This window comes from Parambassis ranga, chromosome 19 (genome assembly GCF_900634625.1).
Source record: "Parambassis ranga chromosome 19, fParRan2.1, whole genome shotgun sequence".
NCBI classification, from domain to species: Eukaryota; Metazoa; Chordata; class Actinopteri; family Ambassidae; genus Parambassis; species Parambassis ranga.
The window spans coordinates 928,508-945,568 of record NC_041039.1 but is presented as its reverse complement, the minus strand read 5'-3'; the positions used below and the strand labels follow the sequence as shown (position 1 = coordinate 945,568).

The window sequence follows — 17,061 nt, the reverse complement described above, 5'->3', positions numbered from 1 at the left end:
GCACAAGGTCTGTCCATGTGAGGTCAAACCTTTGTCATAAATAGTTCTATAAACACAAGGATTCCAATTTCAAGTATGAATGTTTATTCACACACATCAAAACAATCACAAGAAAACATACAATTTCACTGAAAGAGAGAGAGAGAGAGAAAATCAGCCTTGTCGTCTCTCTGGGTCCGGCTACAGAATTTCATCAACGTCACATGTAATGTCTTCTAGTCCAAGTCACTGGGGAAAATATCTCCTGGAGTGCCTTATCCAGGCCTGACATGATGCCTGGTCCATATCCTCGCATGCCTCCTTCCAGATGCTGGATGTCTAGTAATTCTGTGGAGTAACAGTTTCAGTTTTACATGTACAGTATTGTTGTTTTTCTCATTAGAGTATGGTACACCTACAAAACTTAGTGTGATTCATTCCATGGTTGACCACATGATCCACTACTGTAGCTCCGATGACATCAGTAATTCTATTTCTTCTTACCCTCCTCCTTCCTCTTCACCTCCTCGTCCTCTTCCTCTAAATTCACCTCCTAGTCTTCGTCCTCCTCCTCTTCCTCCTGCTTCCTCATGTCCTCATCCTCCTCTAATTCTCACTCTTCTCAGTCTCCTTCTCCCTCCATTGTTCTCCACACTGAAGCTTACCTGTGGCTTATTCACAGAGCTCATGCTGATTGCAAAGTGAACTAATGATGTAAAACAGTTCTCACATGTGACAGTGTAGCCAGACAGTTGGCAAAATAGTGTAAATACCAGCCATAAATGTGTGTAGTTTTACTAGGAGTGTGTTGATCATTTGGAAGTTGTGTGTAAAGCAGTGAGTTGTGTTTACAGTTCCGCAAAAAGAGTGCTGTGAAGTGGATTATATTTATACATTTGCAAATTGTGTGTTACAAAAGTGTTTTGTAAAGCAAAGTGAGTGTAAAGCAGTTTTTTTGCTTTTAGTTTTGCAAACTCAGTGAGTGATTTTGCTATAACTATTAATAGTTTTAGAAATTCTGCTATAAGAATCATTGTTAGTGTTTAAGCATTCAGAAAAAACTGTAATGTTTTTCTGCGTCATTTTGTTTTCTTTTTGTTTTCTTTTTTTTAGATGCAATACGGCTAATACGATAGATCATCAAATCATCAGCTCATATTGGCCGATAAAATCAGCCTTGCTGATAATCGGTCATGCTCTAATTGCTACTTTAGCCTAAACACACTGCTCTCCTCAACCACTGGCAGTCTTTGTGCTGCTTCTGCTTACAGTTTTTCTCAATTGTTTACACACATTTTCTGAAAGCATGTCTCATATTCTCAGAACTCTACACACAAATCCAAAATAACACGCACAATGGGCAAAACCCCTCAATTCTCCTGCAAAATGAAACATTACATTCTAAACAATGTTATTTCTTCTCAAAATGGGTTTTTGTTTTCAAATGACACACACAAACCATCATATGAATAGACATTTATAAGAACCAGCTGACGTGCACACTGATGTGCTCAGTGTAAAACACTATGATGAATGTTGTGTTTTCCAATGACTTGGTTTTTTGGTTCAGTGTTACACTGACTGACAGTACATACATTAGTGTTGTAAAATATTTGAGAACATTGTTTTTTATACTCAGAACACACAAATACACGGTAACATTTTGTTATTTTTCCTACAAAAACAATGTATACAGTGTACATCCCATTCCATCCCCAACAACACAAAGTTGCACATACACTACATACAAAACAACAGAAGAATTTACTGTATACAGTTACAGTACAAAACAAAAAAACAATGCTGCATCCTCCCTTCTGTTGCAGTCTGGCCACAGCACCTCATCCACATCACAAGCAAGTTTTGCCTGGCCAAGCAGTGGAAATATAGCTTATGGCGAATCCAGCCATGAAAAGCATCAGCTGCCATATCTCCACATAGCTTGGAGAAGGGGAACACGTGTTTGTGGATTTTGGTCATACACTTGCCATCTCCAGGCAGAAAAATTCTACAATAGGATTGAGGATTGAAGAATATGGAGGGAGATAAACAAATTAAAAGTATGCATTGGCAGTGAACCAGTTACGAACCAGAGCAGCCCTGTGGAAACGTTATCCCAAATAACAACATACCTGAGCTGCTCTGGGCCATCTACCTGATCTGGTGGAATGAGTGTGTTGTGTAGGGTGTCCAGGAATGTGATCAGATGGGCGGTGTTGTAGGGGCCAAGGGTAGCTACTGTACTACTGTACTCATTGAGTACTGTATTGATATGCAGTACTGCCATTTTCTAGTGAGAGTACATGCACCAATCCATTGCTCCAAAACAGAAGAGCTCACCTGTTGCCCTTTTATGCTAAAGCTCTGATTGCTAATTGTAAAACTGTGTGATGGGTGTTTGCCCTTGTGATGAGTCAGTGTGCATATTTTAATGGCAGTATGTTCCTTGTGAAAACAAGATATGTTCTGCATGAAAATTGTGCCAAAAGCAGAGAATTGTGTGTACTGTTTTGAAAAAAGTGTGTTTTATAAATGCAATTTGAGTGTAAAGCAGGAATTATGCTTGTAGTTTAGCAGAAATGGTTCAGGGGGTTGGTAAATGAGTTACATGTTGTGGTCATTGTGTCTCAAGTACCAGAATTTGTGTGTAAACAATCGACAAAAACTGTAATATTTCTGCAGTATTTTCCCGTTGTGTAAGTAGCCCTCATAGTCGGACATTAAGGTTTCACTTTGTGGATTTCTGTGTGTCTTAAATGCAAAGAGAGAGTTGAACAAACAACCTGTCCTGACCTTGTAAGTGAATACTTAACCTTACACTTATCATTTGCCAGATATACATAAACCACTACACAGCGGCCACATATGGTGTGTCCTGATGATCAGCTACAAACATTTGAAACACAATTTCTAGGAGAAACTAAGAGCAGCTGTGAACTCTGTACAATACATATCTTATATGTTGTGGGAGTGTAAGTAAAAACAATCCTGAATTTCCCCTCAGGGATCAATAAAGTATCTAACAAGTGTTACTTAATAACAAGGGCACATGTACACCTTATTCATATTGTAACATGTTGCATTGTACTGATACATTTGTGACGTGTGTGTGTATCAGTGTGTAAAGTGCTATGTGTGTAACCAGGTCTTTTCCTCTGTGTTTAGGTGTATGACACACCTCCCATGGTGGTGAAGGGTCCCTCTAGTGGCCAAGATATATATGACACCCCAGCAAGTACAGACAAGAACTCACAGCAGACGGTGAGGCTTTATGTTATCTTGCCATACGTATTATTGTGCATATGTATATAGCAGAAATTAACATAAAGACTCTATACTGCCCTGCTGAGGTGAAAGTGTCTTACCATATTTTATTCATTACAATACACTACATTTACTCCACCTTACTCCTTTTTAACTTTCAACAGAAGAATAAAAGCATGCACTTTTGTTTCTCTATTTCTCTTCAGGTGTATGACTTCCCCCCTTCTGTCAGTAAAGATGTCCCAGATGCTAAGCCAATCAGGGAAGAGACCTATGATGTACCACCACATTTTGCCAACCTAAAGCAACAAGCCCCTGTACCTTCTGGCCAGTACCAACAAAACAATTTTGACGATGACGACGAGCCACCAATTCCAGAAGATGTGTATGACATCCCTCCCCCAATCCTAACTGACAAGCATCATAAGGATGACATCACCCAGGCCCCCCAGGAGATCTATGACATTCCAACTGTGCTGCGTCCTGGAGTGCACCCTGCCCAGGAAATCTATGACTTCCCGCGTGAACGGGAGGACAGAGGAGGAGGAGAGAGAGGAGACCAGTATGTCTACGATGTCCCACCACAGGTATACTACAACATCAGTTAATAGGTTTTCGCCGATGAATGAAACAGTTAGCTTAGTACTTTTCATTCATTCTGTGTTGGTCTTTTCTGCAGGTTGTTCGTGATGCCCAGTCAACCAGTGAGGAACTGTCTATGTCTTTCAAGCGTCTGTCTGCCTCAAGCACAGGAAGCACACGCAGTAATCATTCCACTTCATCATTAGACATAGTTCCTGTCCGCGACACCTCCTCTCTTCCAGTTTCTGGTTCTAACCCAAGGAAACCCCTAGTTTTGGACCTGGAACAGGCCATGGAGCGCCTGTCCCGTCTGCAGCAAGCTGTGGAGTCCAGCGTTTCCCTAATGATGTCATTCATCACAGGTAACTGGAGATGTCCTGCCCATCTGGAGGGGAACCTCCCAGCCATTCACCAGGCAGCTGACCGGTTGCGTTCCACTGTACGAGACTTCCTAGAATTTGCCCGGGGGGCTGTGGCAAACGCTGCCCAGGCTACAGACCGTTCACTGCAGAACAAACTTGGCCGTCAGGTGGGAAAGATGGAGGAGGTCTTCCAGAGTTTGATTCAGCACAGTCAGAGCTTAGACACCATTTCTTGGTCACTCACAGCACTTGCAACACCGCCATTAGGAGGGGATGACTTAGATCACCTGGTCATGACAGCCCGCGGCATCCCTGATGACACCAAGCAGCTTGCCTCCTTTCTCCATGGTAACGCCTCACTGCTCTTCAAACGGCCCACCCGACAGCAACAGCAGCTGCCACTTCCTCCAATCCCTGGGGAGATCAGTGGTCACAACACAGGATCAGGAAGTGGAAGCCATCAGGGTGGGGAGAAAGTAAACATTCAGTCACGGCCCCTCCCGTCTCCACCAAAGTTTACCGCTGCAGAGGAAGGGGAAGGTGAGGACAGGCCGTATGAGACCACAGAAGAAGGCTGGATGGAAGACTATGACTATGTACATCTACAGGTACACATCTATGCTTTTTACTTGCCACCAAAACAGCTCCTACCTGCACAGGGATGTTCCTCAATAAAGTGTTTCATATGGTTTGATAACTTCTAAGCATTTGCACAGAATTTGTCATAGCTTTTGCTATAAATGTGTTTTTATTTTTGAAAAGTTATAAGCAAATATATTACCCTATAAATTAATTTGGGAAACATTTTTACCTACTTACCTACGTATGACAAGCAGTTGGTCACCAGTTTTTCTCTACTTCTTCTCAGAGCTGTGTTTAAAGTGTCCAAGTGGTATAACATCTGTATGTGTGTATTCATCTGTCAGGGAAAGGAAGAGTTTGAGAAAAACCAAAGACAGCTGCTGGAGAAAGGCAATATTATCAGACACAACAAAGCACAACTGGAACAGCAACAGGTGTGTGTCTGTCTGTCTGTCTGTCTGTTCTGTCCTGTGCCTCAGTTCATCATTTGTTTAGCATAAGAAATGTAGACATTTGTGACAATTATTGTCAGTATAACTCTATAAGCCAGACTCATATTTTGCACGAGTGTTAGGAAAACCACTGCACTGCCCCAATCTTTCCAATAGAAACTAAAATCAACAAACAAAACAGAACTGAACAACACAAATTGTTACGGTAAGAGTTACAGTCTATACAGGAGGTGCTTATAGCCAGGTACAGTCTACAGGTGCTGTCACAACACACAGCTAACAGGCCACCCTCAGCTGATGGACATTAGGTTAATGACAACTTTCTCTGTTTAGACTTGACTTACCATCTGATTTGCTGGCTTCAGCTTCCTCAGCTGCTCCATTTTCCTTTATGCTTGCAGACACAAGACATTAAAACACCCCACCAGAATTTCTCTAAGAATAGCGCAGTGTTGTTTACTGTTAAAACGTCTTTACATTATATTTTTGTTAAATATTAACTGCCGCTTTCCCTACTCTTTTTCTTCTAGATTAAGCAGTTTGAGTGGTTAGAACAGGAAGTCAGTCAGCCAATCAACAACGACATGACAGGATGGGTTCCACCCCCACACCACCTTCTGGCCAACCAGCTGGCCCAGAATGGCTCTGGAGAGCCCTCCTCCTCTAAGTTATGCCACGGTGATCGACAGCTTCTCCTCTTTTACCAGGAGCAATGTGAGCAGAACGTCACCACGGTTACCAATGCCATTGATGCCTTCTTTACTGCTGTCAACTCCAACCAGCCACCAAAGATCTTTGTGGCACACAGCAAATTTGTCATCCTCAGTGCACACAAGCTGGTTTTTATCGGTGACACACTCTCACGCCAGGCCAAGTCCCCAGATGTGAGGGCCCGGGTAGCCCAGAGCAGCAACACCCTCTGTGAAAAACTCAAAGACATTGTGATCAGTACAAAGACAGCAGCACTTCAGTATCCTTCCCCAGGAGCCACCAGAGAGATGACTGAGAGGGTGAGGGAGCTGGCAGGATGCACACAGCAGTTCAGAATGGTGCTGGGACAGCTGCTGGTGATGTAGCAGGAACACAGTAACACAAACTGAGATGTGTGACACAAGGTGGATAAGCCCTGCAGCACAGGGAAGGAGAACCTGCTCCTTGGAGCACAACCTTCTAGTGTGAGGGTGGAGATCCTTGGCAGAGCAAGGCTTTCCATCTCTTACACTAGTGACATGTAGCATGGAACCCATGTGGCCCTAAATCTTTGGGAACTGCGTCCCCTTGTGGGACGGGGAACACTGACCTCACATCCATCCTCTGGTCCCTCCTGATGTCGCCTGTCACTGGGACCATTCCTCTCTTATTCCTTCCCCCCTCTGTGGCTTTTTACTAAAAAAGAACAGAACATTTTATTTTCAGTGGGCTGGGCCAATGGCTGTAAAGTAATCATTGTAAATATTTAAGTTACCTATTAAGTCAGAAAAACAAGAAAGAAAAAAACTAGAACCTCAAGTATATAAATATGAATGAACTGATATATGTTTTAAATAAAGAAAAGATGATAACATAAGTGTAGTTTTTAGACAGTATCAATAATTGTTATTATTGTTGCTATACACTATAATTATGGCTCTGATTCTTGATCCTGGTATCATTATTGTTATGGATGTGTATATTCCAGAAAATATGTAGGCCTCTATGTTGTAGTATGTCTAAGCTCTTTTCCATCCCCGACAAAGACACAGTTTTCCAAAAAAACCTGGTGACTTGATGTTGCCATGGTGCTGCTGTGTTCAAGTCTGGTTTAAGAAGCTGCCCAGCTTCAGAACTGCTGGCACCATTAAAAATACTCTCTGTGCCTTTTTCTTTTCTTTCTTTTTTTTTCTTTTTGAAAATGTATGTTATGTTGGAAGAGGCATGTATTAGAGAAAGGAGTGTAAAGGACTAAATCAGCAAATGTGATTAAACCTGCATTTCTTTTTTTTCTCTGACAGTGATACTGTATTTTTTGTCAAAATATGATCCCACACTGTTTTCACTGTGTGAAGTTTTTTTAAAAAACCATGTGACACAGGGCACCCGTGCCAAGTTGAGGTACCTAAGACCCCCCCCCCCCCCAAAAAAAAAAAAGAGGACACTAAATAAGTAATTAAACTACAACTAACCATGAGTCATGACAGGAAAACGACTACAAACCGACAAAAATGAAACAGAAATGATCAGCCACTGACTTGTTGATCTCCTGACAATAACTGAAAAGTTATGATGAGAAATTGAGAAAACAAGGAGCTTTGTATGATGAGACAATGGTTAGTACTTATCATATATTTATTGTTTGTTAGAAAAGCCTCTGTGTCATTTTTATGTGTGTGATCCCAGGGATTATTTGTCTGCCAAACTTTTTGTATGCTTTAAACAAAATAAAACACAAAGGTTACTGTACGGTATGGCACGAGTGAGTGAAGAAATGAGCATTTCTATTCATAGATCCAGTTGATTTTTTCTAGGCACCATCCCTGCCTGGTTCTCAGCCTAGTTGTTTTGTTAATAAAGATGTAAATACCTAGAGGTTATACACTGTCTTCAAAGTTTTGACAGTATTACATTGGTTTATACTTTCCATTTTTAGTTACACAAAAAGAAAGATGATCCACTGTAATTCTTGTGTGGCTGTGTGTTGCACCTGACTGGCTAGGGTTTGACAAAGAATGAGAGGTTGGAGTAAATGGCATACTGAGCATACTGAAACATGCTCCTACTTTTGTCCATTCCCACCAACCAACATTAAAATCCACAACTTCACAGCAAAAATCTACGCTTGTTTCATTGGCATTTATCTCTATAAATATTGTAATTGCTCATTACACACACAGGGTGGGTGATTTTTTTAATGTGTATAAATTGCATTTTCAGTTAAATGTATGCATCAATAAAATGTCCGTCTTTGTACATCTGTAGCTTACCAGCTCCACTCATGCTACACTATTGTGCCCAATTTTGCATAAGCACAAATAGAGCAGATCAGGCACTGGCTAAATGAAACAAAAAAAAAATATATCCTGCAGATGGCAGCATTTTGCATGAAAAGTCATTCTTTTCCGTGCATCTGTTTACTTGGAGCATGGATCTGTAATGTAAGCTTACATTATTTCACCTTGTACACAGAAACTTTATTCATATTTAAAAACTTAAAAAATGACAAGCTCAAAAGAATGAGTCTTCCTGATGCTAACATTTAATTGTGTCTTATCTGACACTTCAATTCCAGACTTCCAAGTAGAACCAGAACATCTTATGGGACACAATACATGGTCATCCTTTTACAGTAGCATTCCACTTTTCCATGAAAATGTAAGGTTTCTGTATGTTCTTCAGTCCTCAACATGAGAAATAAACTGGGTTTTCTAGTCAGACAGGGACGATCTTCTCTCATTGTCAGCCTTCCCATGATAAAAGTGGCTGTACGCCTTGAACCGTTCTGCTTTGTTGTATATGCTGTCACCCTGCCATTTTAACATTTATCTGGTCCCTTAAACATCATTTCACCTCCTATCTGTTGTAGTAATTTGCTTTTACACAAAAGATTATTTTCCAATTATACTATTTACCTCACTGTCCAGGACTAGAATACTAATCAAACAGCCCAGGTTCTCCAGGACATGTAGGGACACTGGTAGAGTGTAACAAGGAAGGGCATGAGTCATCTAACCCTTTGCAGCTGGTGATCAATACACATTATATCCATTATTGTGAGCTCTCCTTCCTGGCCTTGTAAAATCATTTACAAGTACCAGTAAGCGTTTGAAATGTAGTTTCAGTATCACTGTCACTTTTGACCTAGTGATTGTCTCAACAGTGCTTTCACCTCTACCACTTTCTTTACCTTGCCTCCAGTTTCCTTCACTTTTCTGTTCTTCTACCTAACCTGTGTGGCTGCATCAGATGATGGTTTTTGATGCTTACAAAACAGCAGTAAAAGTAGTGTGATGTGAAGCTGCCATTTGCTGACCTGCTTGCCAAACATGATTAAAATATCAAGCAAAAGATCAGCCTTTGATTCTTAAGGCACCATTACAAACAGGAACTTTTCAGGTTACAGGTCTGCCTGATCAATTGTTGATCCAACAAATTACCACTACTAATGGCCTCATATTTCTCTTAACTTATTGTAATCTTGTTTGTTCACCTAGTTCCAAATTTATCAAAATGTTTAGTTGCAGCATTTGAGGTTTAAAAAAGACAAACTTACAAATAGATTTTTTATATTTATTTTTTTTTTTAAATACACCTGACTTGAAATTAATGAAATGAAAGGTTTCTAAAAAGAATCATGTCCTCAAGTCTGTGATTGCTAGAGTTCAGAAATGAGGACATACAGTAGTACATAAAGTACAACAATGCAATTATTTAAATTGGGTAGTGTAAAGAGATTATTTCAGTTATGTCCCACCGCAAAAACCATAAAATGTTGTAATAACAGAGCATTACCGTGTAAGAATGCCTTCTAGTTTCAGGGTCTGAGGCTTGACACTTCATCTTGGGGAGAGAGGTGTAATTTCAATGTCTCTGCAAAAACACGTTGGGTTGTTGCATCCAGTACTGGCTCACTCCTTACGTGAGCAAGCCTTGAAGAGAGATAACCTTTACCTTGAGGGTGTATGCAACACATGTAACATACTTTTTCCAGCCATTCCGTCTGTGTTAGCTGAATTCCTGTTGTGAACATGCTGCCACAGTTTATTCTGCACCTCAGTGAACAGTTACCAGACTGTGGAGTCCAGTGTATTTGATATCTGGGTGTGTCAGAGATCCCTGTCAACTTCTGCATTTCAGTCTGCTTCTCCTCACTCAGATGTTTACATCCCGTACATCTGTTGGTGTAGTTGAGGGGTCCTGCCCCTCATTGATGTTCTTGTTTTCCATGGTAACCGAGTGCTGCTGTTGTGCCTGCCTGAGACTGGTTTCCAACAGTGCCTCTATTTGTTCCTGACATGCTCTGAGACAGTCCTGAGGAGTGAGAGTTGATATAAGTTCGAAAGTCACAGATGCTCTCGGTCAAGCATGAATGCAATGTGTATCACACTTACCGGGTCGCTCCTGATGGTCTGCGCGAGCTGCTGTGTCAGTTTTTGGGACATCATGGTATTGCCCACCATTCTCATTTGTAAGCCCTCCACTGCAGCCACCATGCTACCTGCTGCTACCATGGACGGAGGGCTGGCTATGAATTTAACATCTTAAGAGTACGACAGTGGAACATCATGTTAAAATGGCACCTTTTACACATAAGATGATATAAACCAAACCAAAAAACACCAGTCTAACACCCATCTCAATTTTTTATTTTCATGCAGTGGTGCTTGTGAACTAGCTTAATTCAAATATTTCTGCATAAATATTACCAAAAGAACCCTACTCCCCAAGTCTCCTTGCCCAGATGCAGGGAAACGAGCCCAAATCATGACACCTTTCACAGAAGGAATAATGTTCTCATGCAGCATTTTTTCATTTGATCTTTTTCTGAGGTCTACAGAGATCTCCTTGGTATGTGCCATATTGTACTTTCACAAATTTGTGATCCCTGTTGTTGTTAAAATAAAATGGAAGAATGCTCTGTTTTGCATCCCATCGATCTAAAACACCTCTTAATTGGCCTTAAAATTAACCGATAATCCTAGCAATTAACAACATGTGCATATGATATTCCTAAGTACAGGGGTGGGGCATGATCAGTGTTATATATTTAAAGATCTAAAGGATCAAAAGCAGTTCCATATGGCCCATGTGTCTGGGTGCTTTGCTCTGAAATTACTACACATTTTTATGGTAGACTGATGACGTGCAGCTTTTAACTTAATATATGTGCATTTTTTCACAAAGAACTTTAAAAGGTTAATCTTTCCCCTGTTTAGCATCCCACTGAGTGCCTGGTAGCCTTCTTTTGTGACTGATCTGTTTACAGCACACTGAACATTACATTCTGATGACCAGAAAAGACACAGTTCCAGACAAATGTGACCATAATGTGTGTACCATCACGATGTACATACCTGTGGCACAAAGTGCAATAAATGTCTGAGCATGCTTCCTGAGTATGGGCCTGTTCTCTTTCTTGACTGGCAGCTGAAACAGGAAGTGGTCAATGAAGTCAAGGGGCGTTAATGAAGCCAGGTCCCATTTGAGCTTGTTCAAAACCAGCAGTTCCATTTGCTGTGGGTGGATGAGGACAGAAAGACAGGTTCAAGTGTGACAGACAGATGCAGGGTTTTTCAAAGAAAGTGATAGATGCATGTGGCTACTCCTGGTGATTTGGGGTTTTAAACAAGGTCAGGGGTGACCAGAGTAGTCCCCCGGGGACCATGAATAGTGGAAATTGGGGACATAAAGGCTCATAAAATCCATACGTATTTGGCTTCTAGCTGCTGGGAGATCTTGAAGTGACATGTAAAAGCCATGATCAGAATTTGATGACGTACCAGCAACTGAGAAGGTGTGATGGAGTTGTCTGTGTAGATGCAGAGTTTCTCAGCAGTGAGCGGGATCGTCTCCTTCAGTTTGGATGCCAGGAACATACAGGCCGCTCCTAGTAACTGTAAGTGGTTCTTCTTAGTGGGTTCCACTGATAAGAAGCGATCCATGTAGTTCATAGCCAGAGGGAAGACTTCCTCTTCACATTTCTGCTCCTCACATACCTGCACAGACAATCAGACAGAAATACTGTCATTTCATATTTTACTATATTGGTGTAAGAAGGGTTCAAACACAGCAGGTCACAAATCTAGAGCAAAATCCTGTGGCTTCATGTTACCCATAAAAAGTCAAGTCAGATTAGTTAGTCAGACTTTTGTAACATACAATCATTTTTAGTAGTAAAATATGCCAATGTCTATAGATCATCATATTTATGTGCGCTATATTGACACTCAGCTACCTTGCTAGGTAGTTGTCTAGGTTTTGTTTTGAAAAGGAAAAAAATGTTTGGGTCTTTGTTTAATCTTCCAGTAATGTATGTCACCAACTACAATAAGCAACTTACTGTTCGCCTCACAGCACCACCATCTGCTCAGCTGTGATGCTTACACTGCTACATGTGCCGCAGACAGTGCTGAGTGTTGTAAACAACGGAGCCACTTAAGCAAATGGATGACATCTGCATTTTCTTATGCTATGTGACATTTTTTCGGTTTTTACCACTACAGTTATTCATTAGGACCAGCGTAATGACAATGCATGAGCTGATACAATACATATGAAGCAAGGGTAAGGGTTCTACAAAAATATATAAAGTCTGACATCAAGTTCATTTAGAAAAGTGGAAAAAGAAATGGGCATGGAAATCTGATGATGCGTGATGAGTATGTGGCTTAAAAATGTGGGAAATGTATTGCACATTGACAAAATAGGACGTACTTTATCACACAGGTTAAATGTCATCATCTTGTAAGTTATGCGATAAAGTATGTGTAAATGTTCATTTCTTGTGTGAGCACCATCGTCTCTGTGCTGTAAAATATTTGCTATGTTAATTTTGTCATATCTGTATTGCCGCAGTATCATTGTTTTCACCCCTTAACGTTATAACTTGAAACGCTAATACGTTATAACAGTGTTTATAACGCGGTAGACGCTATCACGTTAAAACATGAAAAGGTTTCGCGTTATAACGAGATAACGATTTTTTAAAAATTTTATAGTGGCAGGTCAGCGCGTCCGTATATCTGGATTTATTCTCAAAAAAGTTAATGTGAGAAAAAATTCTTCTTAAAAGACCATAACGATAATTTATGTGACCATATACACACACAATAAATCAAAAAACACTTGAGGCTGAACAACAAACAAAGACAACCACTTAAAAGCCGAGACACACATGCAGCAGGTGTTCCGTGTGTGCAGGAAGCTTCAGGGAACTCCTCAGAGTTGCTGCTCAGCCTCGCACACAAAGGCAGCGCGTGGCCCACAGAGGCGGCTCGCGACATCCTCTCCACACATTTCCAGTGTTCTCGCGTTGTTTACCTGAACATCACCGTACATTTTCATTTGTCTTTACAATAACAACAACTCTGCTTCTACTATACAAACGTCCTAATGCCATTAAAACGAATCCAGAATCGAGTGGAACAATCCGTACTGCTCTCAGGAGACCCACTCACACGTTCCGCCATCTCAGTTCATCGTAAATAAAGAGCAGGCTCTCCTCAAGTTTGATAGCCTAAGTCACATATATGCTTCTATGGCTGAATGAGTGGACACAAAAAAGACTTCACGGATAAGCAGGAGGAACTTTGAAAGAGAAAATGTGGCTGTCGTAAACTCACCTCCAACATCCAGGTAGCCACTATCCTTCTCATGTAGGGGGCTATCTGCCTCTGGACGCATTTGAAGTAGTTTGGAGCGGGGAGGTATTTATCCTCTGCCCGCAGCAGAGCGTGCAGTACCCGGTCAGTCAACAGGTTTGAGTCTCGGTAGGCCCTCCGGATAGCAGGCCCGTCCCCCTCACAGCACAACAGCTGGGGCTCCATTTACCTTACGCTGTCTGCACCACTTTGGCCTGTTTGAGCCCTGTCCGTACTGTCACTATGCTGACAAATAAAACAAACTACAGTTTAACTAACAGCAATCTTTCGCGGTCCCATAATCTGTAGACAAATCCTTCCGATTTCCAGCTTTATTTGTGGAGAACACCTCCGTTAGTTACCTGTTAGAATAGTAACGAAAGTTGTGCTAACGAGAAGAACTGCTTGTCTGTCTCCACTGATAGTTTGTCCCTTTTCGTCGGGTGTGCGTCGCTTTCTTTTGTTGCACGAGACGAACCAACAAGACAAACCGGAGCCGCAAGGTTCCTCCAGCAGCAGCAGGCAGCTCGCTTCACTCACACACACACATCCCCACACACACTTCCCACTGCTGCTCCTCCGCTTATATTACCGGCCTGCGTCAAATCACACAGCGTAACGTAAAAACGTGTCCGGAAGTACACTTCATAATAAAAGACAAGTCATCTAACAAACATATAAACAAATAAATGGGTAGATAGATACATAACTAATAATCATTATTAGATTACTACACGTTTTTGGGGTTAAGGTAGAATTGCAAGTTTATTATTCTTATTAATCGGGAAATTGTGGCTTGTATTTTAGATTGAAAGATTGTAAGATACTTCCGGATTCAGAGTTAAACCGGGTTACCATTAGTTGAAACGCTACAGACAGAATCAGAGTAAAACTAAAATAAAATCCAAGCAGTAATTTGCAGTATATTACATTCAAATCAGCCTTTTAGTTTCCTGCTCAAATGATACAAGGTTTCTTTTTTCACACACTGATACAAACTCCCACAGACATGCCAATGTAAGATAAGATAAGATAAGATAAGATAAGATAAAACTTTATTAATCCCGAAGGAAATTCTTGTGCCAGAGGTATCAAGTTACATTAAATGCAGTTAAGTACAGAGTATAAGTGTCACTATAATCCAAAATAAGAGTACAGTACGCAGTATGAGCACAATATATGATACATGGATACAAATATGGAGATGTAAGGTGCTAAGTAAACATAAATATAGACAAGTGGAGGGAATGACAGTGATGCCTGACATGATTATCTAGCTCTTCTCCCTACAGAAAGGGGAGGAGTTATACAGTCTGAAGAAAGGGGAGGAGTTATACAGTCTGAAAAATGTACATCTGGATGCTTGTTTATTGATTGCTTGTTCATTTTACTGAGGTGGTTTATTATATATATTTTATATTCTATGCCTATCTTTTTATTTCTTGGTTGGGAAACTTGCATGTCTGTAACAAAAAGAACTTTTACTCTGGGATAAAAAAAGGAATTGTGATTCTGATTCTTAACATATATCACACCATGGTATAATTAAAAAAACCAAACAAAAAAAATAAAGCTGCAAGCAGCATTGTAGGCCCTCGTACAAGTCGTGATCTGCGGGTCCATCGCTGTCTCCCCTCCTCTGCTCTCGTCTCCTATGCTCTCCTCTCCTCTCCTCTCCTCTCATTTCCACAGATGTACAACAAAGACATGTTTACAAGAGAAAGTTCCTGTTGCTAGTAGGTAGCACTATGACCGTATCATCATATTAGCATATATATCTGTTCAGACTCGCGTCCATAGCAGTACTGTAAGATTTTGTTCACATTGCATGAACTATGTGGATGGTACTGCAAAAAATAGAGCCTTTGTAATGGCAGATGGTCAACTTTGAGGCCACGCCCCTGCCACACCGTAACACTTTTGAAAGAGTTTTGGAATGCACCTATTCCCTATGGTGTCCTGAGTGGGCACAGTGAATTTTAGCTGGATTGGATGAAGTATGTGAGGCGTGAAAAGTTTTGTAGCAGGGTCACAAATCTTGAAAAATGGCTGCAAAAGTAAAAATGGTGGACTTCCTGTTGGGTTTGGAGGGAGGGTCCAAGAGACTTTTTGGTGCGTCTGTAGGTGATACATATATGTGCTAGTTTTCATGATCCTACTCAAAACAGGCCAGAGGGGCAGGCAGAAAAACCTATGAAAACACAACATGTTGTGTAGCCAGTAGGTGGCGCTCTGTCAAATCCTCAACATTGTTGTATAGATGTGTTTAGGGTCAGACTCTAATCATACATGTGACATTTGGTACAGATCAGACCATAAACACAGAAGTTGGAGCGACTTCCTGTTTCCTGTAAAATCGCCAAACTTTGAGGCCACACCCCGGCCACACCGTAAGACTTTTGTAAGAGTTTTAGAATGCGTCTATTCTCTATGGTGTCCTGAGTGGACACAGTGAATTTCAGCTCAATTGGATAAAGTATGCAAGGCGTGAAAAGTTTTGTAGGAGGGTCAGAAATCACCAAAAATGGCCGCAAACTGCGTCTTGGGGTGATACATATGTGTGCCAATTTTCATGATCCTGTGTCAAATCAGCCAGAGGGGCTATGCGTTAGGGGGCGCTATAGAGCCATTTTCCCATGTGCGTTTCAAAATTTTTCGGGCATGTTAAGGCCCCCAAAAATGCGATCATTGAGTCGGAAAAAAAAGAAAAAAATGAAAAATAATAATCTCTAGGGTTTCAATAAAACAATAAAAACAAAGCCTCGGAGAAGCCAGTGTAGAATTATGGACTTTGAATAGTTTGAAATGGTTTTATAGATGAAGTCTTTCCAGATTGATGTGCAGCAACAGTTGCTTCTCTGATCATTGCTTTCCTCTTTCCTCTTTGCTGGTCTGAATGCTCCAGACCAACAAAATACCTACATTTCTGTTACTACAGAGGGGAGTACACTTGCTGATGATCAATTAGTCAAGGACTGATGTTCAGCAGGATCATGAGAAGTGGTGTCTAACCAACATTCAAAACATTCGCAATATGTACCATATTGTATTGGCAGTAATTATCGCATTTGAATTATGCAATTTATCCAAGATGTACTTTTTTGTAAGGCGGTAGTCCATATTGCCTTAGTTCTGCACACATGGCTTCTACATTGTGGCAGTATGACACAGTGTAATATGTCATGATTCACCTGAGTTTGTATTTATTTTGTTTTTCTGTCCCGATATGGAATTCCTTATTTAAGATAAGAGGGTGTACTTTTTTATTTTTTGTCTTTACCATGGCTGTCATTATCTTCTCTCCGTACTCCATACTTATCCCATTACACAATGTAAAATCTGATGTGTACTCATTTTAGACTCCCTTAATTCTGTCAGAAATGTAATGATAAAGGGGTTTCCCTTGTATTAAATGTGACACCACATGTTAACCCTAGCCCTGATCAAGTGTGTCTAAATGATGACTGTTTGAGAGAACTAGTCAGGCAATATTCAGAGAACACATTT

General features: G+C 40.8%; 2 protein-coding genes across 4 annotated transcripts in view; one reads left to right on the top strand and one right to left on the bottom strand.

Annotated features, from left to right (window-relative positions):
• Positions 1-7,383, top strand: part of bcar1 (BCAR1 scaffold protein, Cas family member) — a 62,479-nt gene extending 55,096 nt beyond the window's left edge. For all 3 annotated transcript variants that reach the window (XM_028429889.1, XM_028429887.1, XM_028429888.1), the window contains 5 exons: positions 3,145-3,240; positions 3,450-3,830; positions 3,923-4,795; positions 5,114-5,203; positions 5,752-7,383. In XM_028429889.1, coding sequence (XP_028285690.1) covers positions 3,145-3,240; positions 3,450-3,830; positions 3,923-4,795; positions 5,114-5,203; positions 5,752-6,297 — 1,986 coding nt within the window. In that variant the 3' untranslated portion in view covers positions 6,298-7,383. The remainder of the gene's footprint in view (positions 1-3,144; positions 3,241-3,449; positions 3,831-3,922; positions 4,796-5,113; positions 5,204-5,751) is intronic.
• Positions 7,384-9,470: 2,087 nt separating this feature from the next.
• On the bottom strand, positions 9,471-14,124 carry LOC114451355 (G1/S-specific cyclin-D1-like). Its single transcript, XM_028429890.1, has 6 exons — positions 13,917-14,124; positions 13,537-13,800; positions 11,695-11,910; positions 11,269-11,428; positions 10,306-10,454; positions 9,471-10,225 (listed from the first exon to the last, which is right to left on the bottom strand). The coding sequence occupies exons 2-6, from the start codon at positions 13,738-13,740 to the stop codon at positions 10,067-10,069; spliced, it is 888 nt and encodes a 295-aa protein (XP_028285691.1). The 5' UTR covers positions 13,741-13,800; positions 13,917-14,124; the 3' UTR covers positions 9,471-10,066.
• Positions 14,125-17,061: the final 2,937 nt, after the last annotated feature.